Below are 15,652 nucleotides of genomic sequence, written 5' to 3' on the forward strand. Positions count from 1 at the left end.
CACCAGCAAATTCGAAGTTTGCCCTCCCCACTCTCCGGCCTTTGCCGTTGATCCCAGCTGGCCCATAATGAGATATCTGCTATTAGCCTCAGTATTGCTAGCTAGAATAGTATTATGAAGATTAACAGACTTTAACAGAAAATATGCTGGAGAACTCACCCTCTCGTACAAATGAAAGACGGGAGAACTTGATAAAGCTGGCTTCAATTCAAGTTCTTGACTGCTTCAATCTAAATAGGTCAATATCCTATTCTAAAGGATCATACAGTAATATTAATGAGGTTATTATTTTATATTAGAATTTCTAAGTTAGATGGAGATTTGTGTTATAAAATTGTATTCTTCCTTTCAGAATGACTTGCAGAAGGACTTGGAACAGAAGGATATGCTTCTTCAGCAGCTATTGAACAGAGAGGACGAAGAGGTATGATGCTATTATGTTTCCTATTGCTAATTTCTGAGGGATGATTCTGTATAAGATAGCTATGTTAAAGTAATAACTAATACATGGGAGTGAACTCTGGGCTCAGATGATAACCAAAATTACCTCTGTAATTATAATCATTTGAATCTGGAGATGAAAACATCTTTAGAGTAACTTGAAGCCAATTTTTGTTTCCAAAAATAGATTAATCAAGATCACGAACAAGAAGGAAATGAATTGGCCAATTATTTCATTGCAGGATAAAACATTGGTCTCAGCAAAATGGCTGCCACTTTTGCCTGTGTAAAGACAAGGGGCTCTGTTTAAACGTGATTCACAAAGTGCATGGGAACAACCTGAAAGATGTGATAATGTATCAGATGAATGCAATATTCCATTCCAGTGGCTTTATCAGATCAGCTGCTGGATTTTCTTTTGGGGGTCTTGCTCCCCATCTCTCTCTTCCCTCTTCCGCCCTCTCTCTCTCGCTCCCTCTTCCGCCCTCTCTCTCTCGCTCCCTCTTCCGCCCTCTCTCTCTCGCTCCCTCTTCCGCCCTCTCTCTCTCGCTCCCTCTTCCGCCCTCTCTCTCTCGCTCCCTCTTCCGCCCTCTCTCTCTCGCTCCCTCTTCCGCCCTCTCTCTCTCGCTCCCTCGCTCTCTCTTTGTCTTATGAAATTCCTGCTGAAAGATTAATGACTCAGGACTGCTGGGTTTTTATATTTCTAGAGGAAATGGGTGAAATTGTAGAATGCACTGGAGAGGATATGAAGGAGATTCACCAGGATGTTGCTTGGGCTGGAACTTAACATATATGAAGAGAGACTGGTTAGGATGGGGTTGTTCTCCTTAGAGCAGAGGAGGCTGAAGAGGAACCTGATTGAGCTGTACAAAATAATGAATTATAGATCGGAAGAAATTTTTACCTTTAGTGGAGGGGTCAATAACCAGGGGCATAGATTGAAGGTAAGGGGCAGGAGATTTAGAGGCAATTTGAGGAAAAACTTTGTAACTCAATGTGGTGGGAATCTGAAACTTGCTGCCTGAAAGGGTGGTGCAGGCAGGAATCTGTCAACATTTAAGAAACATTTAGATGTGCACAAGATGCCATTGCATACAAGGCTACAGACTAAGTGCTGGAAAATGGAATTAGAATACGTAGGTGCTTGATGGCTGGCACAGATACAATGGGCCAAAGGGCCTCTTGCTGTCCTGTATAACTCAATAACTATATGGATATGACTCAAAATCACATAAAAAGGTCCTGTAATTAACTTATTTTATTAATTCCTCATATACGAGTGATATTATCTATGGACACATGTTCAGTAATGATCTGTAGCTGTTTCCAGAAAATAACAGCTTTGTAAATGCTGTATACATAGGTTTACAGTTTGGGATGTAATGCAGTCTAGTATCATTTTGAGAAAATGAGGCAGCATAAAGGATGAAAATAAAATGTGAGCAATTGATTGGTATTGTCTCAATCAAAGAAGCATGCTTCTATGCTGGGACATGTTTTTGCGCATCATAGAATCCCTACATTGCTGAAGAAGGCCATTCAGCACATTGACTCTGCACCACCAACGATCCCACCCAGGCCCTACGTATTTACCTTGCTAATCCCCCAACACTAAGGAACAATTTTCCATGGCCAAGCTATCTAGCTGCACTTCTTTGGACTGTGGGAGGAAACCCATGCAGACACGGGGAGAACATGCAAACTCTACACAGGCAGTCACCTGAGGCTTAATTGGGCCTGGGTGCTTGCCACTGTGAGGCAGCAGTTCTAACCACTGTGCCACTACACTTTGAGTAATTGTTCTGAAAGTGCTGCTAGCAAGTTATCAAAAAAATACTGTGAAACAGAAATATTGGGGTATATTTTCTGGCTTGAAAATACAGCGAGGGAGGAAAATATGGACTGGGGAGTCTGATAATTATATTTACATTTATCAGCATATATCAAATGAGGTTCTCACCTTTGTAGATGTGAACCTCGTGACGTCATCGTGAGGGGTGGGAAAGTCGCAGAACGCAATCTCTCCAGAGAGACTCACATTTTCCGATTTTCCAGATTTTCTCCCCCATAGTGTGAACCTTTAATATACAAAATGGAACAGCAAAAGTGGGTGGTCTTTACATGGTCTTTCATTTATTGTTTCTTGCCAATTACTTTCATATATCTACAATTCTGAATTTACTAAGCATCAACAGTGGAATGAGTTAGTAAACGATTGTGCACTTACATTGAGTTGCTGAAGTGAAAATCATAACTAAACCAGTGTGTGATTTCAGTAAATGGCTAACAACCACAATGTTGTTTGGAATTTAATTGGGACACTGTACTAAATATTTATGTAACAATTTTAACAGAGTTTATTTTCAGGTTTCAACAAATTCAATGAATATTTTATTTCAATCTACACAATGATAAACAAGCTCTTTTATCTTTTTGATTTATTATTGCTGCATGTATTAGCACACAGTGAAAAATATTGTTTCTTGTGTGCTATACAGACAAAGCATACTGTTCATAGAGAAGGAAAGAAGAGGGTGCAGAATGTAGTGTTACTGTCATAGCTAGGGTGTAGAGATAGATCAACTTAATGCAAGGTAGGTCCATTCAAAGTCAGACAGCAGCAGGGAAGAATCTGTTCTTGAATCAGTTGGTATGTGACCTCAGACTTTTGTATCTTTTTCCCGACAATAGAAAGTGGAAGAAATTATGTCTGGGGTGTGTGGGGTCCTTAATCAAGCTGGCTGACTTCCTGAGGCAGTGGGAAGTGTAGACAGAGTCAGTGGATGGGAGGCTGGTTTGTGTGATGGATTGGGCTTCGTTCATGACCCTTTGTAATTTCTTGCGGTCTTGGGCACAGCAGGAGACGTATCAAGCTGTGATACAACCAGAAAGAATGCTTTCTCTGGTGCACCTATAAAAGTTGGCGAGAGTTGTAGCTGACATGCCAAATTTCCTTCGTCTTCTGAAAAAGTAGAGGCATTGAAAAAGTAGAGGCCCCTACTTAGAGGCATGAGTAGGGGCTTTCTTAACTATAGTGTTAACATGGAGGGACCAGGACAGGTTGTTGGTGAGTTGAAAACTTGAAGCTCTACTTGAGAAAAAGTTGAACTAGTTAATCTAACTTTTTCATGGTAGAGGAACTTATCTTGTTATCATAAGCTGAATCATGTGCTAGGTTTATTTGGGGTAATCTTTGCCTTTAATTATACCTGAAGGAAGCTGTTTGAAACTCAATTGTCCAGTATCCTTGCTGATGTATCCCATGATCAGAGTCATTTCTTGCAATTATTTTAATTTATCCTGACCAGAAAAATAAGCTTTAATGTTTGAGGAATCAGTGCTTTAGGCTTTTATTTTAACAAGACTGACACATTGTAAGGAGCTAAACACATCTGTATTCTCAATTGTTTATTCAATATTTTGAATAATGCTGTCTTTTCTATGGACCTAGCCCTTGGGTCCAGAGATCACAAGCATCAAATAAAACCTGAGGATCTTGTTTCGTAATGATGATTTGTGTAGCAGACCTTAATGTTCTTACCCAATGAATTAAGGAAAACATGAATGCAAACTTCTCCAGAGCATATAGATGCTTCACCCTCAACATTTGCAAAGTTTCTTACAACATAGAATTACGCATAATGTACAGAACAGATACCACCAGGGTGGTGTTAATCCTCTACATAAGCAGTAGATTTAAACCCATGTACGTGTCCTGTTCCAGTGACCCACTTATCCCTTCTACCTTCAACCACCCATCAAACCTATCTTAATTGTTGACAGTCAAGCAGTTGTAAATGTTTTCTCATCTTATCAGATGATTGATTACCCTAAGGTGCAGATGCCGGCATTGGACTGATGAAGGAGGAGTGCTCTGAAAGCTCATGATTCCAAATAAGCCTGTTTGACTCTAACCTGGTGTTGAGAGACTTCTTACTGATTACCCTAAACAAGTTAATCTGAATTTGCCTGGTTTGTCCTCAAAAATTCCTAAACATCCAATTGATCTTTTCTCTTTTGCCAACTTTAAATTAAATTACTGAGCAAATCCAAAATATCTGCTTCTGTAGCTGTTTGTGAGTGAAATTTGATTTAAAATTTACCGATGCTGTGCAGGTTCCTCAAGTGTCAGGAAACCTGGCTCCGCAAGATAAATAAGTGTATTTTCCAGAAGTGTTTAATTCCCTATTGGGTAAGCCACTGTCGATTGTGGCACTTCTCCCTCTTGTTACATTCGTTGACCCTTTCCTCCCACCCCTGCCTCCTTCGGACCTGATGACCTTTTTGCCTCTCAAGCCTCAATATCCCACCTTAGGCAACCCCCACCAATCCCCCAAGTTGAAGTGACTGACTTTTGCTCTCAAACCATGATAGGACATTCACCTTCCTAATACCGGAGACCGTCCCTAACGCATTCTAGCTACAGCCTTCATTCCACTGATTTTTCCTCCTAGCTGCTAGCCGCGTGGCAGGGAAAGGATGACCAGTACCTCTGTGACCATTGGTCCTGCCAGATTCTTTTAAAGTTTATTTATCAGTGTCACAAATATGCTTATATTGACGCTGCAATGAAGTGACTGTGAAAATCCCCTAGTTGCCACACTCTGATACCTGTTCGGGTACACTGAGGGAGAATTTAGCATGGCCATGCATCTAACCAGCACGTTGTTTGGACTGTGGGAGGAAACTGGAGCACCCAGAGGAAACCCATGCAGACACGAGGAGAATGTGCAGACTGTGCATAGACAGTGACCCAAGCCAGGAACTGAATCCGGGTCCCTGGCGCTGTGAGGCAGCAGTGCTAACCACTATGCCATCAGCCATTTTCAAATCCACTGTGCTTTGCCAACCTTCCTGTAAATATCAGGGCTGAAATATTTGAGTTTAAATCAGTGCAAGTGAAATGTAGTGTCCTCCAGATGTAAGTTCTTTAATTCTATTCTGTTTAAACAGAATAATTCATGTTGGAATTTGTTAGAAACATTTTGCTCTTTGTTTGCATTTTATCAGGTGTATCCCTATAAACCATCAGCGAGTAATGGCTATGTCCAGTCAATAAGCAAAACCATTTCTCCAGGGTATAGAGGGGTGAGTAGAACTAATGGTGAAATTATTATTAGCCCTATTTTTACTGAAGTTGCATTGAATTTTTATCTTCAATAACACAATGCCACCCATAAGAATTTCCAGTAGCCACTTGCACATGGTTTCCAGATAAACATGGGGTGACTGCATCATACTTTTATGTCATATCATATTTGTACCATATTAATTATATGGTACACCAGCAGTCAGCATCTGTGCCAGAGTAACAGACCTGATTACAATCACTCTTTTGTAGCTTCTCCAATAACTTTTTCAGAAATCAAGTGAAAAGGGAGCTACAAGGCTGCCACTTGGCTGCAGAAAATATTTTAGTAACATAATCATAAGGGGTAGAATTCTACAGTCTCTTGTCAGTGGGTTTGCAGGAATGAGATCCTGTAGAAATTGGCAAGTCGAGGGTATTGCAGAAGCTGTTAAAATCGCTCATTTTATGCCTCTGCTAAAGTCAAGAATGAGTAGTAAACGCATGGAGAACATGTGGACAAGTATTTTCGAGCAACTCTGGCCCAAGAAATAACAGTGAGGTGGTGGGAAGAGTATGGGTGGGATATTCTTAATTGCTGGGAAACCTTAAAGTGTGGGATGTTCATCCAGAAGGGACTTTTCAAATGCAGACAATAAAAATATAACAAAACTTACTCCAATTTATAAATCAAAGGTTTAATAAAGAAAATTTGTTACTCCAAACTCTCTGCCTCACTCTGGGCCATTCCAAGCTCCCCACAATTCTCAAAATGTTCTCATTTATACTGAGTCAACTAGTCAGGTGATCATCACGTTGTCCTGTCATTGATTACATAGTTTACTGGGTCAGCTGACCCTTACAGCTTGTTACCTTTTGTCACATTGCAACAGATCCAAATGTTATCACCGGTTAGATTCTAATATGGGATGGCGACCTGATCAGAACAATTGGCCAGGTTGCAGTGTTGTGAGGCGCTTACGTCAGACAAATCATGGTGTATTGGGGGTGTAGAGCTGGTGTGACTTTGGATGGGGATCTGATCAGAAAGGGTGAAGTAGACAGATTGGGAGAGGTGGGGAGATTTACAGAGTAGCCCTCTGGGTTGTGGGAAACAATCCTATCCTACAAGCAGTCTGCTATAAAGTCACTTAATTTACGGATGGAGCCCACCTCTCCTCTTTTTACCTGCTTGGTTTTCCCAGACCTAGGAAAAGCATAGGTTATAAATAAAAACTCCGTTAGAATGAAGGCAGACAACCTCCTTAAACACATTTCCTGATGATGCCTGGCTCGCCCATGCCAAACTCCTCATCTCATCATAAAGATCTAGTTTCCAATTGTAACTTGTGATATTTTCCTAATTATATCATCAAGCAATTATAGCTATATCTTTGACCGTGGTATATCAACCCCATTTCCATTGTTCCTTGTTAACCTGCTCTGTGCCTGGCAAGACATGCCATCTATCTGTCTAGGCAGCGGATGACCGAGGGGGGGGGTCATCCAACCTGTCTGCCCTTCTACCACGGCTATATTCACGGCCAGGTGTCCCTGGAGAGGGAGCATGCGGTGTCCAAGGGCACTGTTAATGCCTTCCATGCCTGCTGGGCACCATAGGGACTGGGGTGTATTATTGAACCCTTTAATACATTTTAATTTGATGTTTTCAGTTTTTGTCCTGCTTTGTCTTTTGTTTTGGGTGGTTCCTCTCCTTTTGGGAGCTGCCCTTTCTGAGTTGTACCTAGCTTAATTTGATATTGTTTATTTGGTTGGACCTCAAAAGAAGTCCATTGTTCCCTGTTCCTTGGGGAAACACGAGTTGCAACTGTACATCATTCAGTTAAATACTCTTTGACTCTTATTTGGGTCTCATTTAATCAAGACCTGTGGTTTTCACATAGCTTTCCCTGGTGACTGAGATACAGCTTGCAGCTTATGTAATTTTTAAACTAGCGTGATTATTAACCCTTTAATGGATGTTATTCTGTAACACTCCTTGTTTATTTAATTACAGACAGAAGACCTTCAGGTAGTGCGAGATTCTCTGCGCAGTTTACGGAGTAGCTTTGCTGGTCATGACCCCCAGCACCACACAATTGACACACTGGAACAAGGAATCACAAGTTTATTGGAGCGAATGCATGTGGCCGAAACGCAGGGAAGAGTTGGCAACAAAGTAAAGACATATTTCCAGTCTGTGTAAAAGTAATCTCCAAATGAGCTGTTTCGGTGATCAATTTTCTTTGCATTGCCACCATTGCTTGAAATTGAGTTGTATGGTATTAATAACATATAAATTAATACAAGAAATTATTTTATTTATGGCTTTAACAAAGGTGTTAACAAATTAATTGTAAACGCACTAAAGCTTTTAGTTAAGAAATGATGTTTCATACAACTGTGTAAATGCAACTTTTACTAATATCGCACCAACTCAATTTCAAACTTCAGAAATTAAGGCTATATTATTTTCTGCCAGTAAGAGAAGCAGATTACAGAGTTGCATTATGACTGTAACACTATATTCTGCACCCTATCCTTTCCTTCTTGCCTATGTACTCTGTGAATGGTATGTTTTGTCTGTATAGCTTGCAAGAAACTATATTTTTCACTGTATCCTGATACATGCGACAATAATAAGTTAAGTCAAATTACTTGGTGATTTAGAATCACAGAATCCTCCAGTGCAAGAAGAGGCCATTGGGCTCATCAAGTCTGTACTGACCACAATCCCACCCAGGCCCTATCCTCATAACTCCATGCATTTACCGTAGCTAGTCCCCCTGACACTAAGAGGAAATGTAGAATGAACTGCACCAACAATCCCACCTATCCCTGTAATCTCATACATTTACCCTGCTAATCCCCTGACACTAAGGGGCAATTTAGCATGGCCAATCAACCTAACCTGAACATCTTTGGACTGTGGCAGGCAACCAGAGCACCCAGAGGGAACCCACGCAGACACAGGGAGAATGTGCAAACACCATACAGACAGTGACCCAAGCCAGGAATCGAACCTGGAACCCTGGCACTGTGAGGCAGCAGTGTAACCACTGTGCCACCATGCCGCCCTTATACATAAACTCAAAACTAGCCCTCCGATAAAGTTATAAAGGCATTATCTTTAATGGAAAAGTTTACCACAGCTCTTTTCCTGTGATGAAGTTGGGAGATAGTCACAGCAAATAAAGCTCGTCAGTTCTTTCATTATGGGGACAAAACAATTAAATTTAACTTCATATTATCCATTAGTTTCTTACAGATGAATCTTCAAAATCATGCAGCCTTCAGTCGATGCTTTCTTGCACTTCCCCACTTTTAGAATATTTTTCCTTAATTACAAAGTTGACATATCAATGTTCTGGACATGCATCTATTTTCTCAACAAAATTAGTGAACAGAAAGGAAACCATAGTTCTAATTGTTACTGTGTGGGCCTTTGATGGCTAAACCAGTAAATATGCTTTTGATGTTGCATCAAACCATACAAATTTCAAGATCTTGGATTCAATTCTGGCAGGGTGTCACGGTGGTTAGCACTCCTGCCTTACAGAGCCAGGGACCCGGGTTCAATTCCCAGCTTGGGTCACTGTCTGTGTGGAGTCTGCACGTTCTCCTTGTGTCTGTGCAGGTTTCCTCTGGGTGCTCCGGTTTCCTCCCACAGTCCAAAGATGTGTGGGTTAGGTAGACTGGCCATACTAAATTGCCACTTACTGTCAGGAGGACTAGCTAAGGTAAATGCATGGTGTTATGGAGATAGGTCTGGGTGGGATTGTGGTCAGTGCAGACTCAATGGGCTGCACTGTAGGGGTTCTATGATCTATATTAGGTTAGTTGGGCTACTGTGATAGACCTAAAGGCTCCAAAGGGTAGGGAGAGAAAGTCACAGCTGCTTTCCAGCCTTTCCTGCAGGAAAATATGGTTCTATTGATTTTGGGTGAGGACAAGACAGATTTTGGATCGGTGCTGATACCCTCCATGTTTTGCATGGCACCCTGATATTAGTGGCTCAATTTGCCCAATAATGTGCACAAGTGGAAAAGCAGGGTTGCTGAATGTAGTATGAAATCTTCAGCTGCATATGCTTCAATATTTCCTTTTTTTTAATGTATATCTGCAGACTCCCGTGAAGCATTCAGGAAGAAGAGAATTAAATACAGAGAGAGAATGCTGGCCGTCAAATACCAGTAAGTTCAGAAGCAAACATTTCGCCAACGAATCGCTGTTTGGGGTTAAACAAAACTGTGAACTTAATATGCAGGTTGCTGTGATCTTCAAACTTCCCGATTTTGGTTTTGGATAAATATTTCTGTAAAGCTGTAGCCCTGCAATTCCATGGCAGACTGCACTCTGTTCTCAATGATATTCCATTGCATTGTGCTGTAATTTTACACATTGTAATATCTCTCCCCTCCCCTCCTCTTAGAGTGGTAGAATCCTTTAGGTGCAGAAGGAGGCCATTTGGCCCATCGAGCCTTCTCTGGCAAAATCTCATCCAGGCCCTATCCCCGTAACCTCACGTATTTACCCTGCTAATGTCCCTGATGCTGAGGGGCAATTTAGCATGGCCAATTAACCTAACCAGCACACCTTTTGAGTGTGGGAGGAAACTGGAGCACACGGAGGAAACCCATGCAGAACATGCAAACTCCACACAGACAGTCATCTGAGGCCAAAATTGAACAGTGCTAACTACTTGTGCCACCGTGTCACCCTGTTCTACCCATGTTTACCATAGGCAGATCATCTGTAGTTGCCAACGTCTGTCAAAAATATTTGGTTTTGCTTTCTAAAAACAAAAGATTTACTTTCTCTGCAGGTCTTCATTCTCACAACAGTCCTAGTCTAAGCAACCCTGTCTGCACCAAGGTGCTCTATTTCACAGACCGAACTCTTGTACCATTTATGGTGAACATTCCAAAGAGGTAAGTAATTCTTATTATACCAGTCGAGAAAATATTTCATAAACTGAAACTGTTGCCTCCAATTTCAAGAGGCTTGCAAAAATACTCGATTAAGCATTAATGTGACTTTAGTTAAAATTTTTTTCCATATCGTTTATTTTCTCATTTCTCTTCTCACAGTTGCAGCAGCAGCTGTTGCCTCCGCCCTATTCAAAGTGCTGTTTTGAACCACTCGCTAAGATGACTGTGAAAATTTAGAATTACTGTAGAACACAGTGGTTAGCACTGCTGCCTCATAGCGCCTGAGACCCGGGTTTGATTTCTGACTTGGGTGGAGTCTGCACGTTCTCCCCGTGTCTGCGTGGGTTTCCTCCCACAGTCCGAGAGACTTGCTGGTTAGGTGCATTGGCCATACTAAATTCTCCCTCAGTGTATCCGAATAGGTGCCGGAGTATGGTGACTAGGGGATTTTCACAGTAACTTCATTGCGGTGTTGATGTAAGCCGACTTGTGATGATAAGTAAACTTTAAGGGGCTTGAGGGTGTTTTTGTGAGCACAAACCGGTCTTTTTAGAACAGTATCAGTCACAATGTGTGTTTCGATTTGTGTTTCGATTTCACTTTGCGACACTCTGGAATGAAAGGATGCAATTTCACTCATGTTCCCAAATGTGAGTTCCAGATCTTAGCTGCATCCTTGGAAGGAATTCTTACAAGATAGAGAAAATCAGAGGCTCAGTCAACAAAGGGTGCTTCTGTACAGGTCCAAGTAGCATTACAAGATTGGCATTTCCCAGCTGTGTATGCCTATATCCTGCCCACTCTGTCAAGTAAAGTCTGTTACTTAGAATTCTGCGTGAAATCACACCTTCAACCTGTCACCAACTTTATTCCTGCAGACTTGGTGAAGTGGCTCTGAAGGACTTTAAAGCGGCAATAGATCGGGAAGGGAATTACAGATATCACTTTAAGGCACTGGATCCAGAGTTTGGCACAGTGAAGGAGGAAGTAAGGTCCCATCATTGGTATTTTCTTATAAAAAATACTAATATTCTTTAATCTTAGTTTGATAGGACAATGTAACAGTGAAATATTCTGCTGGTGAGAATGTATGGCTTATATGTGTAACATTTTCTGTCTCTAGTCTGTGCTAACTTAGCTGAGCTTTAGATAGTTGTTATGAGATTTTCTGTAAATTTGCTTATGCACATTGACAAAGAAATAGAGTGATTAGCACTGCTGCCTCACAGCGACAGGATCTTGGGTTCAATTTTGGCCTTGGGTGACTGTGTGGAGCTTGCACATTCTCCCTGTGTCTGCATGGGGATGCTCTGGTTTCCTCCACAGTACATAGATGTTCGGGTTAGGTAGATTGGCCATGCTAAATTGCCCCTTAGCGTCGAGATTAGCAGGATAAATATATAGGATTACAGGAATAGAGTTTGGGTGGGATTGTTGGTGCAGGCTGAATGGCCTCCGTCCACACTATGGGGATTCTATGATTCGCTATGGAAGAAATAATGAATGCGTTACAATTTAGATAGGAAATAGAGTGCTGTTAAAAAAAATGCCAAAATTACAGGCTTTAAAATGTTAATTTGATTTCCATAATTTTTCCCCTAGCTTTTCCATGATGATGATATCATTCCTGGTTGGGAAGGCAAAATAGTTGCTTGGGTTGAAGAAGACCATGGAGACAGTAGGTAGACTGACTCACTCTCCAAATTTGGGAGATGGATTTTTTTCGTCTGAAAGGTCCAGAAGACAACGACCAAAGAACAGAAAGACCCCACTCTAGTCTTCAAGTCCTTCTCTACCTTTTTGGGGTAGAATACATCGCCGTGCCAACTGCCAAGTGTGGACTGGAAGGAAGAGTCCAGTGCAAAAGGTTCCCAAGGCAGATGCCATGTGACGACGAAAATAGACTGGTCATTATAAAGTTGATATGACCTTCGTTACGCGCTGTACCAGTGTACAATTGTAATATCATGTCATAAGCAATACGTGGAACTTTGCTAATGTCAATATTGTGGAAAACAGCCCCAGTTGATTTTTGGCATTGATATGCCCTCAGTGCTTGGAGTACAGCTGAGCAGCAAGTTCAATCCAGACCATGCCTTTCCAGTTTTAAGTTGTATAAAATAGTTAAACTCTCTGTGACCAATCTATAGACATTGACTTTTTTATCACTCATTTCCACCGAGCATCTTAGTGGTTACGGCAAAGGTTTTTCAGCTCAATGGATTTGAGCATTAAGTCTTAACGAATTATGACAATTTTTGCTGTTCGGTAACTGAGACAACCTGGCAGTAGTGAAATAAGCCCCTTCTGGGGTGAGACATCTGAAGGACTGTGGCTGCCTTCCTTGCCTGCTGTAAGTGTGCCTTTGTCAAGAGTAGCTCTGGTTTGTGGCATGGATCCTTCCTGCCTTGCCAGCTGCAGGAAATACTTGAAAATGGAAAGCTTGGATGATTAGGAGGAAAGGATAATGGAATTCATTCAGAATTTAATTACTGCCAAAAGATTTCAACCAGGGCAAAAACATAGAAGCTCCCTCAGACATTATCTTCATTCCTTAACAAAGATAAACCAACAGACACGGTCTTCCTTGTTAGGCTGGTGCTCCCTTTTTTTTATCAGTGCAAAATATCTCTCATCTGCAAGCTTAAAACATCAGTGATGACTTCCCTCAGAACAGAAAAATAATATTGGCAAAGACCCAAGGCTACTCTTTTGCACCCCCTGCTGTTTGGTCACAGAATAGCTTCACTGGAAACTTAAAAATAATACACATTTTCAAGATGGCATTTGTGAAGGCCTTAGAAACTTTCAAGATGAAAGGATTTCAAAAAAGGCTTGGATTATGTAACATTGTTTTCGACTCATGTTTAATAAATGACCTCAACTCACCATTTGAATTCTGATGGCCCGGGATGAAAGCCTTTCTGTTTTATGCCGACTGAATTTGTGCTTGTTCTCAGTGTAATGGAACTGCATTATACGCAGATACACATGTATGTAACTTATGCACATTACAGATATCACATTCAGCAAGAAATGCTGCTTTGTCCTTTAAAGAGTGGAATTCAGTTAATCTCATTTGGAATAAGACTTGTGAAAACAGAAATGGTGAATAATAGGAATTAGATAAGGGAGAATTAGGAGTTGTGGAATTAAGATTTCTGGAAAAGATGCAGAGGTTGAAAGATTTATTTTCTCCCTGTCCTTGTAATTCCAAGATTTTGAGAGTTCATACCACTATCACAAATTTTCCAAGTATAATTGCTTTTTAGAGTCAGTATTTCTGTTAGCTTTTTAATTTTTTTGCTTTTTTTTTAATGCTCGCTGTACAGCTGATATCAGCGACTATTTGGAAATTTATCAAATCAACTTTCTGAACTGAAGTTGGATATAACTAATCTTGTTAATACAAACTTGCGGAACTGGAACAGTAACCCTTTTTTGATGGGCGGAGGGTTACCTTTATCAAGCTGGAATCGTTCCAATTACTTTTTCTCAATGGACCCCTTTTTTTAAAAAAAAGGTTGTCTTGCCACAGTTTCAGGTATCGTACTTGCTGGCACTATGTTCAGGAGACAACAATGGTACTAAACTTTTAGTGTGAGTGCCAACACAATTACTGCTGTGCAGTTTATTGTAGCAGAACTAAACATTTCAAACAAAGCAATGGAATTAGTTCATGTGTCTGTTATAAGAGGGTGTTTTGTTAGAACAAAGATTGTTTGAATTGTGTAGACTTGACTGGTCCTTCCAATGCCATCTGGGGACAAATATTTGTTATGATAAGGTGTAACTATATAAAAATATTGATGTAAAAAAAACTTGCATTTTAAATAAAATGTTGTAAGGAGTTAATTTGTTACCTGGGGATTTTGCTGTGTCTCGGTTTTTTTAATTTCAAAAATATACTTTATTCATAAATACTCTGAAACAAACCATTACAGAAATGACATTTCCAACCATTACAATCAGTGCAAAAACAGTCATATTTACAATTTCCTTAACTTCAATATTTTACAGTGCTCAGTTCCAAGACATTACAGACATTACAGTTCAGTTCTTCAACAAACTATATACATTTGTCACATTCACTGTGTTATTTTTACAGATTAGCACACAGTTATGCAGGCTCAGGGTTTTTTACAGTTATTGGTCCCTTGGTTGAAAGGCTTTAAATGGTGGCCTTTTCCCATTGTGCCTTTGCGGCGGTTGCCCCAAGCTTGAGAACATCCCTCAGCACGTAGTCCTGGACTTTGGAATGTGCCAGTCTGCAACACTCGGTCGAGGGCAGATCTTTGCATTGGAAGATCAGCAAGATTTGGGCGGATCAAAGAGCGTCCTTCAATGAGTTGATGACACTCCAGTAGCAATTGATATTTGTCTTGGTGTGCGTCCCTGGAAATGGCCCGCTCAGTATTTTTTATTTTGTTTATATATCCAATCAATCGAATTCAAAGTCTCAGCAAGTGCGACATTCCCAATCCAAGCTGACAAGACTGGGCTCTCACTTCCTGTCTTGGGCTTGATCTACATGATCCAGGCTGATTGGAGCAGGCATTGCACCTTCTCCAGTGCTTGATTTCATCTGCATCTTAGCCAAGAGGCCTAGATGCCCCTTTAAAAAATTGCTTTAAATGAAGCCTCAATGTGACTTCATGACTTAACCAAGTCCAGGATACCAAAATTACAATTGATCTTAGCCAAAAGGTTCTGTAAAGAATAATTGTTTCTCAATTTGTTAATAGTTATTGTGTCCAAGCTGAAGCGTTTTTTTTTAATGAGGTTGTTGCACTTTTACATAGAACTTACACAATATTTACAGCACAGAAACAGCCATTTGGCCATGTCATTTGGCTGCACATGAGCCTTCTCCTGCCTGATTCTATCATCATAACTTCCTATTCCTTTCACCCTCATGTATTTAACTAGCTTCCCCTTGAATGTGTACGTGCTAATTGTCTCAACAATTCCTGTCGGGTTGCACATTCTAACCATTCTGAGTGCGGAGTTCTTCCTCAATTTCTTACTAGACTTATTAATGACTGCCTAGTTTTGGATTCCCTCACAAGTGGAAACCTTATGATTAAATGATAATAATTGTTTTGGAAGCGGCATTGCAGGCTTTCTCCTTAAGTGAAAAGATCCTCCGCACGTCTCATCTGATTAATGTGTGTATGAATCGGAGGAGTCAACTTAATATGTATCAATATTA

At 40.7% G+C, this 15,652-nt stretch overlaps 1 protein-coding gene across 4 annotated transcripts in view; it reads left to right on the forward strand.

The window, feature by feature from the left end:
• The window catches only part of LOC145359855 (dixin-like), a 130,091-nt gene extending 115,806 nt beyond the window's left edge, over positions 1-14,285 (forward strand). For all 4 annotated transcript variants that reach the window (XM_080214677.1, XM_080214675.1, XM_080214676.1 and 1 more), the window contains 7 exons: positions 353-424; positions 5,452-5,529; positions 7,527-7,688; positions 9,636-9,702; positions 10,335-10,440; positions 11,319-11,427; positions 12,043-14,285. In XM_080214677.1, the coding sequence (XP_080070803.1) occupies positions 353-424; positions 5,452-5,529; positions 7,527-7,688; positions 9,636-9,702; positions 10,335-10,440; positions 11,319-11,427; positions 12,043-12,126 (678 nt within the window). In that variant the 3' untranslated portion in view covers positions 12,127-14,285. The remainder of the gene's footprint in view (positions 1-352; positions 425-5,451; positions 5,530-7,526; positions 7,689-9,635; positions 9,703-10,334; positions 10,441-11,318; positions 11,428-12,042) is intronic.
• Positions 14,286-15,652: the final 1,367 nt, after the last annotated feature.

Source organism: Carcharhinus amblyrhynchos, chromosome 29 (assembly GCF_965287045.1).
Source record: "Carcharhinus amblyrhynchos chromosome 29, sCarAmb.v2.hapA, whole genome shotgun sequence".
Lineage (NCBI taxonomy): Eukaryota > Metazoa > Chordata > Chondrichthyes > Carcharhiniformes > Carcharhinidae > Carcharhinus > Carcharhinus amblyrhynchos.